At 45.8% G+C, this 13,678-nt stretch overlaps 1 protein-coding gene and 2 non-coding genes across 3 annotated transcripts; 1 reads left to right on the forward strand and 2 right to left on the reverse strand.

Moving 5' to 3' along the window:
- Window positions 1–2,373: 2,373 nt before the first annotated feature.
- Window positions 2,374–10,180, forward strand: LOC107292098 (putative short-chain dehydrogenase/reductase family 42E member 2). Its single transcript, XM_015821157.1, has 11 exons — window positions 2,374–2,628; window positions 3,063–3,158; window positions 3,851–3,908; window positions 5,183–5,301; window positions 5,997–6,072; window positions 7,400–7,482; window positions 7,612–7,749; window positions 8,350–8,415; window positions 9,142–9,205; window positions 9,471–9,544; window positions 9,917–10,180. Exons 1-11 carry the CDS (start codon window positions 2,374–2,376, stop codon window positions 10,178–10,180), a joined length of 1,293 nt encoding a protein of 430 aa, XP_015676643.1.
- Window positions 10,181–11,805: 1,625 nt separating this feature from the next.
- Window positions 11,806–11,887, reverse strand: TRNAL-UAG. The gene has a single exon. It is a non-coding gene; the product is annotated as a tRNA-Leu (tRNA).
- Window positions 11,888–12,005: 118 nt separating this feature from the next.
- TRNAL-UAG lies at window positions 12,006–12,087 on the reverse strand. The gene has a single exon. It is a non-coding gene; the product is annotated as a tRNA-Leu (tRNA).
- Between the last annotated feature and the right edge of the window lie 1,591 nt (window positions 12,088–13,678).

Below are 13,678 nucleotides of genomic sequence, written 5' to 3' on the forward strand. Positions count from 1 at the left end.
CCTTCCGCGTCCCCAATTTGGGGAGGGGGCGCCCGGCTTCACACACCCCCCCCCCGCCGCCCAGGGTAAACTGAAACTGGCCTGCTCCGGGTTGCTGGAAGTCAACCATTCACCCACCCCGCGGGAGGGTTGTTTAGCTAGAGAGAGAAATTGGGGTCCCTCTGTCTGCCTCCCCCTATTATTCCTTCCCCCATTCCTCCCTCCCTCCCTCTTTCCCCCTCTCCTTCTCTCCCTGTCCTTTTCCCTCTCCCTCTGGCTTTCCTTCCTTCCCTCCATCCCTCCCTCTCTCCTTCCCTCTCTCCTTCTCCTTCCCTCCCCTCTTTGCCCATCCCTCTCTCTCTTCCCTCTCCCTCCCTCCCTCCTTCCCTCTCTCCTTCTCTCCCTGTCCTTTTCCCTCTCCCTCTGGCTTTCCTTCCTTCCCTCCCTCTCTCCTTCTCCTTTCTTCCCCTCTTTGCCCATCCCTCTCTCTCTTCCCTCTCTCTCCCTCCCTCCCTCCTTCCCTTTCTCCTTCTTCCCTTTTCCCATTCTTCGCTTCCTCTTCCTTCCCGTCTCCCTCCCTTCCTCCCTCTCCTTCCTTCCTTCCCTCCCCTTTCCCCATCCCTCTCTTTCACTCTCCCTTCCCTGTCCCTCTCTCTCCCTCTCCCCTCTGTCCCTCTCTACATCTTCCCTCTCTCCCTCTCCCCTCTGTCCCTCCTCCCTTCTTCCCTCTCTACTTCTTCTCTCTTTCACTCTCCCTTCCCTGTCCCTCTTTCTCCCTCTCCCCTCTGTCCCTCTCTACTTCTTCCCTCTCTACTTCTTCTCTCTTTCACTCTCCCTGTCCCTGTCCCTCTCTCTCCCTCTTCCCCTCCTTCCCCTTTTTCCCTCTCCCTGTTCTCCCCTTCAGTTCACCTCTCTCTTTCTCTCTCTCCATTCCTCTCTCTCCCTCTCTCCCCCTCTTTTTCTCTCCCTCCCCTCTTTCCCTCTCCTCCTCTCTTCCTCCCACTCTCTCCTCTCCCCTCCTTCCCTCTCTCTCTTCTTCCCCTTCTCTCTCCCCGTCTCTCCCCAAATAATCCACCTCTCCCCTGGATTCATTTACGGTCAAAAAAGGAAGCAGGTGGAAACTACTAACTGCGCCTACTCAGCCAAGTCTGGAGTTACTCCTTTCCAGAGACCGTTTTCCAAAGCTGGTTTTTTTATTTTTGATATATTTTTTAAAGTTCACCTTTTTTAATTCATTGCAAGGGGCAGCAGGTTTCAGGCTGAGCCGTTCATCCCGGCTGTGTTTTATGATGGGTTGAAAACGGATCCCTTGTCCGTGACAGCTCCAGGGATATTAATGGGGTCGGACTAGCCTCATAAGTGTGCTTGTCTTTTGGGCACCCTAAAATTGTTGTCACTGGCCAGTTTCTCCTTTGGAAACGTGGGGAAAAATCTGGCTGGATGTAACCTCCATCAAAGGGTAAAATTTAAATTATGAGGGTGGGAAAGCAAAACACACACACTTTGACAGAAAAAAGGAGAAAGGGAAGGAGACAAACTGCTGAAACAGGATCTTTAAAATCAACCCCCCCCCCTTTTTTTTTTTTTTTTTAAGTCGGGATAGAATTCTGCTCAACTGCTCAACTGCCAGGGATCATTTTTCCCTACCCCACCCCCCATTAAACCAAAACATTCTGCTGTATTGATCTGCTAATGGATGGAATTTGGAGCAAAAGCGTTTTTTAAACAGGGTTGCTTTTACCTTAACGCTTCAGCTTTTAGTCCGAGGGGATGAAAGAGGATAAAATATCAAGGAGAGAAGCAACCTAGAACTAAGGAGAAACTTCCTGACAGTGGGAACAATTAGCCAGTAGAACAACCTGCCTCCAGAAGCGGTGGATACTCCAACACTGGAGGTTTTTAAGAAGAGACTGGGCAGCCATTTGTCTGAAATGGTATAGGGTTTCCTGCCTGAGCAGGGGATTGGACTAGATGACCTCCAAGGTCCCTTCCAACTTTATTATTATTATTATTATTATTATTATTATTATTATTATTATTATTATTATTATTATTATTATTATTATTATTATTAAAATGACCTCTAGAACCTCTAAGACCCCCCCCTACACAAATATTTACAGAGCAAGCCACTAGAATATAAACTGAGAGCAAACCCAACTCTCTTCTAGCCCTGATGATGTTACCTAGCTGGGTCATGAAACGTCTGCAAGAAAACCACCAAGCTCAGAGAGCACCAAGGACCCCTCATTTCAACCCCGAGTTACAAATTTTCTCCTTGAGTGATAAAATGACGGCTGATTCCTCTTATTACACCTGAAGCAGGTGAGCAGCAGGTGACCCTCTGCCCCTCTGGATGGAGATTTGGGGGCTCTACATCCTTCCCGCCTCGGAATGGAAAAACCTAACGACCCGAAACCCAGCCGGTTCTACAAATGCGGCAAGGAGGATGCCAAAATTGTCGAAAACACTGCTGAAATCCTGACGCTGCCGTTGAGGAAAGTCAGCGACAAGGCGGTCATCACCGGAGGCGCCGGCTACTTCGGCTTTACGCTCGGCTGCGCGCTGGCTAAATCGGGAACCGAAGTCATTTTGTACGATTTTAATCCGCCCATCTGGGACATCCCAAAGGGAATAATATTGATCAGGGTATTATTTCTCGTTTCTGCTCATTCTTCACCTTTGGGGTGGGAGAGAAAACCCGTCCCAAAGCGTAGATACTTTGGTGAAGTTTTGCAGGCAATCCTCGACTTACGACCGACCGTTGGTTTAATAGCGGTTCGAAACTGGGATGGCCTTGGGAAAAAGTGCTTGTTTGTGCGGACCGGTTGCTGGCATGCTGCGGCCCGGTACCAGTCCACGGACCAGGGGTTGGGGACCCCTGAGATAGATGTAACAGAAAAGACAGTCCTTCAAATCAGTTGGCCCCCCAAGCCATGGAGAGCTTTAAATTCCCCAGCCAACATGAAAAAGATGGTTCTGGAAGTTCTAGTTGTAGTTTGGCCGTTTTATGAGTCACCTGGTAAAAAATGGACACTTGTCCTCCCACAAGACACTCATGCAAATTTTCTCCTGCCTTACAGTCAGACGTGAGAAACTTCAGTGACTTATACTCGGCCTGCGAAGGTGTGGATTGTCTCATCCACACAGCCGCGTACGGGATGAGCGGCATAGAACAAGTGAGTCCAGCTTGATTTTCCTTCTGTAGTTTTGGAAACGATGCTGGCTCTCTTGAAGATGTGGGAAGGTTATTCTAAAACAGGTGACGGTGAGTTCTAGTTCCGCTTTAGGCACGTAAGTCAGCTGGATGACTTTGGGCCAATCACCAGGAGATGGTGAGTTCTAGTCCCGCCTTAGGCATGAGGGACGGCTGGATGACTTTGGACCAATCACCAGGAGATGGTGAGTTCTAGTCCCGCCTTAGGTATGAAGGACGGCTCGGTGACTTTGGGCCAATCACCAGGAGACGGTGAGTTCTAGTCCCGCCTTAGGCATGAGGGACAGGTCAGTGACTTTGGGCCAATCACCAGGAGACGGTGAGTTCTAGTCCCGCCTTAGGCATGAGGGACAGGTCAGTGACTTTGGGCCAATCACCAGGAGACGGTGAGTTCTAGTCCCGCCTTAGGCATGAAGGATGGCTGGGTAACTTTGGGCCAATCACCATTCAGGAAATACAAAGGGAATAGAGCTGTGCTTCTCAACCTCAGTCCTTTTAAGATGCACGAACTTCAACTCCCAGACTTCCCCTGCCCAGTGAATTCTGGGAGTTGAAGTCCACACATCTTAAAGGGGCCGAGGTTAAGAAATAACTGGAATAGAGCAAGTCCCTTTCTGTGTGGCTGTGACATTGTGAGTCTTCCTCTTCTCCTAGGTGCACAAGAAACGCATTCGGTCGATCAACATTGGAGGGACCGGAATTGTCCTCGAAGGTGCGTAAGTGGTGTCTTGTGTGTGGTTGTAATGGTAGGTTGGTGACAAAAGAGAACAGATCAACTTTTGCTGGCCAAAATTCAGGATTGAACTACTGAGAGGAGCCCACGCTTAAATAATCTGAGGCTTATATTTGGGCACTGGTGAGAAGGAAGACCTGTTCCTTTTTTGTGTGTGCTAGGAAACACACACTTAACACACCCTTCTGTGGTCACGAGAAACTGACTGCAATCGTTGTATCGTTGCCCAGTGTTTTCAATGCGCAGACATTTTCTTCAGGCTTTGGAGAACAAAACTCCACAATCTTCTTCTCGGGTTGTCCCATAAAATAGGGAAAGAAAGTGGCAGGTTTCAGGGCTGAATTAAGGCTTCCCAAATCTATTGTTCAGGATCACCTGGTGGTGCCATATCCCATTCTCCAATTTGGAGTTTTTGCTTCCTCTTTTCCCTGGGACAATAGTAAATAAGTTCTATCTCCTTTTACTGGCCACCAGAGGCGTAGCGTGGGGGGTGCAGGGGAGGCCGGCCGCACCGGGCGCAACATCTGGGGGGGCGCGCTCGCACTCGCAGCTCTCTGCCCCTGCCTGTGCGAATCCGATCCGAGCCGCCGGGTCGCCGCCCACTGTGGAGGGGGGGGCAAATTACTTGCCTTGACCCGGGTGCTGACAACCCACGCTATGCCACTGCTGGCCACAACAGTGTTTTTTCAACCTTGGCAGCTGGAAGATATGTGGACTTCAACTCCCAGCATTCCCCAGCCAGCAAGAGAATTCTGGGAATTGAAGTCCACCCCTCTTCCAGCTGTCAAGGTTGAGAAACACTGACCTACATAGACTCCTATTCTTCCCATATCCATCATTTTATTTATTTTTCCCCCAAAAGAGCCTAGCAACCAATTATTTCTCCCTCTTTCCTGCAACCCAATTAAAACAAAACATCTTTCACGTTGAAGGATGTCCTGGTGACATTCCTGGAAACATCCCTATTCTTGCCCAGATGAATTTCCCTTCCCCTTCTCGCCCAATAGTTTCCCACTCCTCAGATTAACCGACAGTCCCAGAGATCTCCTTGTGGTCTCTCATCCCAATACTTTTTCCCCCAGCTTTGCCTTGCTTTGTCTGGTTTTTAGGCCAGCCTCTGCTCAGCTCCCCCGTTATCTTCCAGACGTGATGCAACGGTGGCTCACTCCTTCCACTTCTCGCCCTTTCACACCATGTGGGCCAGACGGCGTGATTTGCACCCGCAACCTTGCCCCTTTTCTGTGCCTCCCCAGTGTGCAAGCGGCAAAGAATCCCCAGATTGATCTACACCAGTACAGTCGATGTGATCTTTGGAGGACAAACGATCCTCGACGGAGACGAAGCGACCGTATCCTATTTCCCTTTAGAGCAGGTAGGCGAGCTGAAATAAATTGCATTTAGTTCTCAACTTACGACTGGAACCCCCACGACTAAGAGACACGGTCGTTGAGTAAGTCCCGTCCGATTGTATGGCCTGTTTTGTCACGTTGCTGAGTGAACCATGCGGTTCTTAAGTTTCCCCCCGTTGATTTTGCTTGTGGGAAGCCAGCTAGGAAGGTTTGCAAATGATGATCACACGAGCCCAGGATGCTACAACCGTCGGAAAGACGTGCCAGTTGCCCAGTGCTCGAATTTTGACCACGTGACGCTGGGGATGCTGCAACGGTCGTAAGTGCAAACACTGGTTGCAAGTCACTTATTTCAGCCCTGTCGTAACTTCGAACAGTCTTTAAATGAGTCGAGGACTGCCTGTACATTTGGCTGAACCTGGGGAGTTGGATTCGAATGCCCCGTGCGCGGGAGGAAGGAACTGAGCAGGTGATTCCTGCCCGGGTTGAAAATGTTACACAACTGAAACTCTAGTTTCCCAAAGCATTTGGAAAGGGGGCAAAAGACAGTTGTTTAGCCTTTGAATCTCTCTCTCTCTCTCTCTCTCTCTCTCTCTCTCTCTCTCTCTCTCTCTCTCTCTCTCTCTCTCTCTCTCTCTCTCTCTCTCTCTCTCTCTCTCTCTCTCTCTCTCTCTCTCTCTCTCTCTCTCTCTCTCTCTCTCTCTCTCTCTCTTTCTAGCAAGTTAATGAATATTCCCGGACAAAATCAATCGCAGAACAAATGGTCTTAGCGGCGAATGGATCACTCCTGGAAGGTACTTCTCTGCAAATTTACGCACCTGATTAAAACTCAGGACCAGTTCTGCCTTTTATCTCTCCACTCCCCCCCCCACACCTTTGCAGTCCATGAAACTAGGGGAGGGTCCCTTCTGAGATGGTTACAGCACCCCTTTCCTTCTGAGGGCTCAGCTGCTGCTTATCCGACCCTCGACTTGTGTGTGGCTCTTCCTCCCGTCTCCCAAGGCAGTGGTGGGATTCAGCCAGTTCGCAGCACTTCGGCACAATCAGTAGCTAATTTTTTGCTGCCCAGGCCCAGAATGGACTTCCGGAAGCAGCATCCATGCAGAGAACCGGTTGTTCACCTATTTGAATCCCACCACTGTCCCAAAGTCATTTGCACATTGCATTACATCAACTGGTTAGAATACAAGATTGACGCATTGCAAGATTCTTTTAATGTAACCCTAGGGTTAGGGTTACGTCACCATGAATTCGGAGAGCAAAATGGACATTGCCAACAAACTCGGAGTGCTTAGGTATGGTTAGGAGGGCACTGACTTTTCTAGCCTGCCCTATCTATCTTTCGGGGTAAAATACATGGGAAAATCCCATTGGAGGAAAATTCCACTTAGGATTAGGGTTAGGTCACCATGAACTCATAGAGCAAAATGGACATCACCAATAAACTTGGAATACTTGGGTATGGTTAGGAAGGCACTGACTTTTCCAGCCTGCCCTATCTATGTTTCCTGGTAAAATTCATGGGAAAATCCCATTGGGGGAAAATTCCACTTAGGGTTAGGGTTAGGTCACCATGAACTCATACAGCAAAATGGACATTGCCAACAAACTCGGAGTGCTTGGGTATGGTTAGGAGGGCGCTGACTTTTCCAGCCTGCCCTATCTATGTTTCCTGGTAAAATACATGGGAAAATCCCATTGGAGGAAAATTCCACTTAGGCTTAGGGTTAGGTCACCATGAACTCATAGAGCAAAATGGACATCGCCAACAAACTTGGAGTGCTTGGGTATGGTTAGGAGGGCGCTGACTTTTCCAGCCTGCCCTATCTATGTTTCCTGGTAAAATACATGGGAAAATCCCATTGGAGGAAAATTCCACTTAGGCTTAGGGTTAGGTCACCATGAACTCATAGAGCAAAATGGACATCGCCAACAAACTCGGAGTGCTTGGGTATGGTTAGGAGGGCACTGACTTTTCCAGCCTGCCCTATCTATGTTTCCTGGTAAAATACATGGGAAAATCCCATTGGAGGAAAATTCCACTTAGGGATTGCACCCACAGGACTCAAAGTGGTCATTTCATACATTCAAGGATTCATTCTGGCTTGCTTTACTTCACAGGAGGAGGGAAGTTACACACCTGTGCAATCCGCCCTCCTGGAATTTACGGACTGGAAGAGATGCGGCATTTGTCTCAGTTGGCCGTATGTATTTTGACGGGCAGCCCTGATGAAGAGGTGGCGGGGGGGGGGGTGTCACAGAAGCACTTTTGCAGGGAAAGCGAAGAAGGTCTGCGCTTTTGTGATTTTGTGATTTTCGTGTTTTGCCAACAGCTCAATATCGAAAGAGGCTTTTTTAACGTCTGTTTCGACAATGCGGGGATCCTGATGAACTGGGTCCACGTGAAAAATCTGGTCCAAGGCCACATCCTTGCTGCGAAGGCTCTCACTCCCGAAATGAACTATATCGCGGTGAGTTTTTCAGTTCCCGGTCTTCCAGAGATATGTGGCCTTCACCTGGAACTTTATGTCCCGATGGCCTATTTTTCCTTTATTCAAACGGTTACTAAATGAATGGTTGTAAGTCAAGGACTGCCTATAAAAGATTAAAAGGGGGGGATCTCTGATTGACTGCTTAAGAGCTGAAAGCCAGTCACTTTGGAACAAAAGTTTTAAGTTTTTGTATTAATTTTATGTCTGTCTGTCTGTCTGTCTGTCTGTCTGTCTGTCTGTCTGTCTGTCTGTCTGTCTGTCTGTCTGTCTATCTATCTATCTATCTATCTATCTATCTATCTATCTATCTATCTATCTATCTATCTATCTAGTCTATCTGTCTATCTGTCTATCTGTCTATCTATCTATCTATCTCATGTTTGTCTATTTATCTATCTATCGTAACATACATTACAATTAAATTTTTAAAAACTTTTTAAAACAATAAAAACAGCAAAAAGCATTAAAACAATAAAAAAGGTTTATTTTTTTAAAAATATATATTTTGTAACTGTATGGAAGCATCGTAGGATTTCTGAGTCACCTTTCTCATTGGCCCTTCCATGGTGTCATTCCCAGGGTGGGCAGGCCTACTTTATCAACGATGGGGAGAAGGTCAACCTGTTTGAATGGCTGCTGCCCTTGGTGAGTCAAAAAACCTTGGATCTCAGGGACACATCTGTAAATTGTTTAATTGCTGTAAATTGTTTAATTGTTTAATTGATGGAGAAAGAGTCCATCATCACGATGACATTTTGGGCATTTGGCAACTGGCTGGCATTTACGGCAGTGTGTAGTGTCTTGAGGTCACATGACTGTGATTTACGATACTTTTGCCAGAAATTGGTTTAATTCTGGCTTCTGGCAAAAACTACCCATTGCGGACATTCTGTTGGCTTAATGACCCAGGACTTGCTTAACAACTGCGGCCTTCAGTTTATGATTGTGGCATTCATTTAAACACCACCACAAAAAAAGTCAGAAAATCAGGTCAATCATGTGATGACCCACTTAACAACTGGCAGGATTTACAGCCGTAATTTTGGGCTCAATTACCGTCATATGTCGAGGAGTACCTGTAAGGGTTTGACTCCCAAAATCAACTCGGGTGGGGCAAAGAAGGTAACGAGGGCTGATGTTCCTCCATTGTGCAATTAGTGGGTTAAAAACCTCTTGTCTTCCTCCTGCTGTACATTTTGGCTCTGTTGACTTGTAACACAAGGGTCTCCAAATTTGGCAACTTTAAGACTTGTGGACTTCAACTCCCAGAATTCCCCAGCCAGACTAAGTCCACATGTCTTAGTTACCAACTTTGGAGACCTCAGGAGTAACGAATTGTCCTTGTCAATCAGTTTTCCCCTTTATTTTCAGTTTGAAAAACTGGGCTACAAGAAACCGTGGATCCATATTCCTGTTTTTTTGCTTCATCTAACAGGTAAACAAACTCCAATAATTGGCTCAAAGCTGGTTTCTTATTCAGCTTGAAATACCCCACATCCCCAAAACCACAACCAGTTCCTTATCCTGATGGACCGCGATCAGATTTACCTCTTTTTCAAGTTTGTCCTTTATTTTTTCTTAGAAAATAGGGTCCCAGTATGTAAGAAGGAGATGCCAGAGGTTTCTAAGATGGAGGCCGGGCCAACATTTTGCTTCCTGTTAAACCTGTAACCACAAAAGCTGCGTTTTCTCTTCCACAGCTGCCGTCATGGAAAAATTACAAAATCTATTGCTACCCATCGTGGAGATCCCAGCCCTGATCACCAGAAACGAAGTAATGCATCCCTGAGAAATTGGGAAGGGGGTTTGAAAAGTCTCCTTGGTGAGAAGTATTGGTAACCGCCATCGGGCCAGACCCCAGCGGCCTTTTTGAAAGGCAAAAAGGACAATGCACAAGTGTTAAAGCAGGGGTCTTCAAACTTGGCCCCTGTGTTGTGGACTTCAACTCCCTGAATTCCTCAGCCAGGCACACTTCCCTCGCTGTGCGAGAAATCAGCCCCTTTGCATCTCCTGAGCAAAACCTAAATGTCTTTTCTCCTCCTAGCTCCAATGTTTTTCCACATTTTATTTGTTTCTGCCTCATTTTCTAAAAATGCTATTGAGGATAACCACAACAATGGGATCTATCTGTCTTCCCGATTTACAGGTACACAACATGTGTGTCATGCACACCTTCAAAATAGATAAAGCTCGGGCCCATCTTGGCTATGCCCCGAAAAAGTACCCGTTTGCCGACTGCGTGGATCACTTTTTGAAAAAGGGACCCCGTCCGAGGAGTTTTTTCTTACGAAAATGCCTTTTTCTGCTGGTCCTCCTCGCGGGGCTGATCGTGCTGTATGTGAAATTCACCCAAGTCCGAACTTTCCTGCTCGATTCCTGGGAAAAATATCGCTATGTTCTGAAGAGGTAAAGCGTCGGGACGTTGCTAGCCCTTAGAAGCAGGGATGGGAACTGTGGCACATGGGCTTTGGAGTCATCCCCAACTCGTAGGCCAAACAGGTACCGCTAAGAGGATGCGACGACGATTGTTCCAAAACGAAAACGGCGAATGGACGGGTTAACCAAGCGCAGCGTCGCGCGGACGTCGTCTCCGGAACTCCCTTGAGATCCTCAAGAGTTCTGTGCGGCTGCACGAGGAAGAAAAATGAAAGCCAAAAGAGGGATGCTCAACCCCCCACTTCCACCCCACCCCACCTGGGTGCCGTATGATAAGGGCCACCTGGAAGGATCAAGATCGGTGTCGCTTTCTGAAGATGGAGCCTAGAAGGATGACGTGGGGACCACATTTAGGTGAAGGATCCCCATGGACACTTTTGTGCCCTTGTACCTCCATCTACCTTGGGTCAACCATGCAGGGCACTAAAATAAAAGCACTTGGGGAAAAAGACCAATATGGTTGTCTTTTTGAATGGGAAGCGGCACTGGCAGCTGTCCAGAGGTTCCCCCAAGATTCATGGGGTCCATTTACAGGATCCGGATGGCATCTTGGACTCAGCAGAGAAGAGGGGGGGGTCCCCAGGATGCCATCACCCACATCAAAAGGGGGTCCACAAAGCCGCTATTGGTTAGTTTCAACTCTTCTGGCTAAAACGCAAAAAAAAATAATTCCTGGAATAAGCTAACTTCCCTTTGGAAAAAAAAATATAGTGCTGTAGTTAAAAAATAATAGTAAAAGAAATAAAAGGAAGTAAAAGGAACCACTTGTTCAAGATAATAAAGAAATAAGTAAGATTTAATTTACAGATACAATAATGAATTTGTACATTAGAATAATTACTGAATAAAATAAAGGTAAGTATATTTATTATTTATTTGCCGAATTTATCTAGCTAGATAAATATATGGGATGAATATTTATATCAGTTATTTAATTAGAGATATATCTAGATATGTATATATGTATATTAAACATATTGTATTATATTACACACACACACATATATATAATAATATATATTATATATAATATATATGTATATATATATATATACATACAATATAATCATAGGCAGTCTTATAGTATTTATATAATGTATATTTTTCTAGATGAATTAAATAAATAATATACAGTATGTATTCATATATAATATTATATAGACAACATAGAATCTTTCTGTATTTATTTTGTTTATTTATTAGGGATATTGATTTATTAGCCTTCTTGGATTTAATAATTCCCTTCTTGTTCTAAGATTTATTCTCATTTGATTTATATCTTCGGGGGTATCTCCCCCCGCCGCCGCCCTCTCCCCTGTTTCCTCTTTTCCTGCTTTGCAAAATAATATATCTTTTTTTTCCAATATTTTCCTTTCCTTCCCACCAAACTACAGATTGCAAAAGTGACTTTTTCCACTGGCTGAGTTTTTTTCCCCTCCCCCTTTGCAAGCCTCTAAACCCGCAGGCATTTCCGGGATCTTTTTAAGGGTCGCGCCCTACTTTGATCCTGGGAGAGGGGCGCGGGATTGGCGGGGGTCGCCTCCAAAACAGAGCAAAAAATTACTTGCAAGAAAAAAGAAAATTAAAAAAAAATTCTGTTGGCAGCGGTGGGATTCGAACCCACGCCATCGAAATGACTGGAGCCTAAATCCAGCGCCTTAGACCACTCGGCCACGCTACCACTTGCTCAGAAAGGAACTCTCAATCGCAGATCAAGACCGTGCAAAAGCAGCCGTTGGTTTCCTTTTGCAAAACANAAATTACTTGCAAGAAAAAAGAAAATTAAAAAAAAATTCTGTTGGCAGCGGTGGGATTCGAACCCACGCCATCGAAATGACTGGAGCCTAAATCCAGCGCCTTAGACCACTCGGCCACGCTACCACTTGCTCAGAAAGGAACTCTCAATCGCAGATCAAGACCGTGCAAAAGCAGCCGTTGGTTTCCTTTTGCAAAACAAAAACGCCCCGCATTAAAAATAATGCAATTTTTTCCCCTCTTTTTTTTTTTTTTAATTGTTGCAAGATTATCTTCCGATTTGGGAGTATTTTGGGTTTTTTCCCGACTTTCCTTGCAGAAATGCTTAAATTAATTTTTTTTTAATCTTTTACAGTGTGTCTTTTTTTGCACAGCCGTTGTAAAGCCTCTCCCCCCCCCCCTTCCCAAGTATTTTTTTTAAGAAAAATATTTCTAAATATTTTTAGCGGCCTTTTCTCCATGTTGAAAAGAGCAACGTGGATTTCCCACGGTAGGGAGGCTATTGCGCGCGCTGGACACCAGAGGGCGCTGCTCTCCAGCTTTTTTTCATCTCCGGATTCATTAGTCTTATTTTTTAAAAAAAAAATCTCATGACCCTTTTTAGAATAGAATAGAATAGAATAGAATAGAATAGAATAGAATAGAATAGAATAGAATAGAATAGAATAGAGCTGGAAGGGACCTTGGAGGTCTTCTAGTCCAGCCTCCTGCTCAGGCAGGAGACCTTTTACCATTTCAGACAAGTGACTGTCTAGTAGTCTCTTCTTAAAAACCTCCAGGGATGGAGCACCCAGAACCTCTGGAGGCAGGTTGTTCTACTGGTTAATTGTCTTCACTGTTAAGAAGTTTCTCCTTAATTCCAGGTTTGTTTCTCTCCTTGAGTAATTTCCATCCATGGTTTTTGTCCCGTCTTCAGGTGCTTTGGAGAATAATTTGACCCCCTCTTCTTTGTGGCAGACCTACCTACCTACCCTATCTGTCTGTGTGTCTACCTATCTACCTATCTTCCCGATCTATTTAATCTATCTGTCTACTTACCTACCCTGTCTGTCTGTCTACCTATCTTCCCTATCTAATCTATCTATCTACCTACCTGTCTGTCTGTCTGTCTACCTTCCCTATCTATCGAATCTGCCTGTCTGTCTACCTACCTATCTTCCCTATCTGTCTGTCTACCTACTTACCTACCTTCCCTATCTATCTGTCTATCCTATCTGTCTGTCTGTCTGTCTACCTATCTACCTTCCCTGTCTGTCTACTTACCTACCTACCTTCCCTATCTATCTGTCTATCCTATCTGTCTGTCTGTTTACCTATCTATCTTCCCTGTCTGTCTGTCTGTCTGTCTGTCTACCTACCTACCTTCCCTATCTATCTGTCTATCCTATCTGTCTGTCTGTTTACCTATCTTCCCTGTCTGTCTGTCTACCTACTTACCTTCCCTATCTGTCTGTCTACCTACCTACCTACCCTATCTATCTGTCTATCCTGTCTGTCTGTCTACCTATCTACCTTCCCTGTGTGTCTACCTACCTACCTACCTACCTTCCCTATCTATCTGTCTATCCTATCTGTCTGTCTGTTTACCTATCTATCTTCCCTGTCTGTCTACCTACCTACTTACCTTCCCTATCTGTCTGTCTACCTACCTACCTACCTTCCCTATCTATCTGTCTATCCTATCTGTCTGTCTACCTATCTACCTTCCCTGTCTGTC

The sequence above is a fragment of the Protobothrops mucrosquamatus genome, unplaced genomic scaffold (genome assembly GCF_001527695.2).
Source record: "Protobothrops mucrosquamatus isolate PMUCROS unplaced genomic scaffold, P.Mucros_1.0 scaffold1264, whole genome shotgun sequence".
Classification (NCBI taxonomy): Eukaryota; Metazoa; Chordata; class Lepidosauria; order Squamata; family Viperidae; genus Protobothrops; species Protobothrops mucrosquamatus.

Bases quoted from the DNA above. Each gene is read 5' to 3' on its own strand.
- LOC107292098 (XM_015821157.1), top strand. From the start codon at position 2,374: ATGGAAAAACCTAACGACCCGAAACCCAGCCGGTTCTACAAATGCGGC. The intron at 7,750-8,349 runs GTGAGTTTTTCA...TGTCATTCCCAG, and splicing joins CCGAAATGAACTATATCGCG to GGTGGGCAGGCCTACTTTAT. The intron at 8,416-9,141 runs GTGAGTCAAAAA...CTTTATTTTCAG, and splicing joins TTGAATGGCTGCTGCCCTTG to TTTGAAAAACTGGGCTACAA.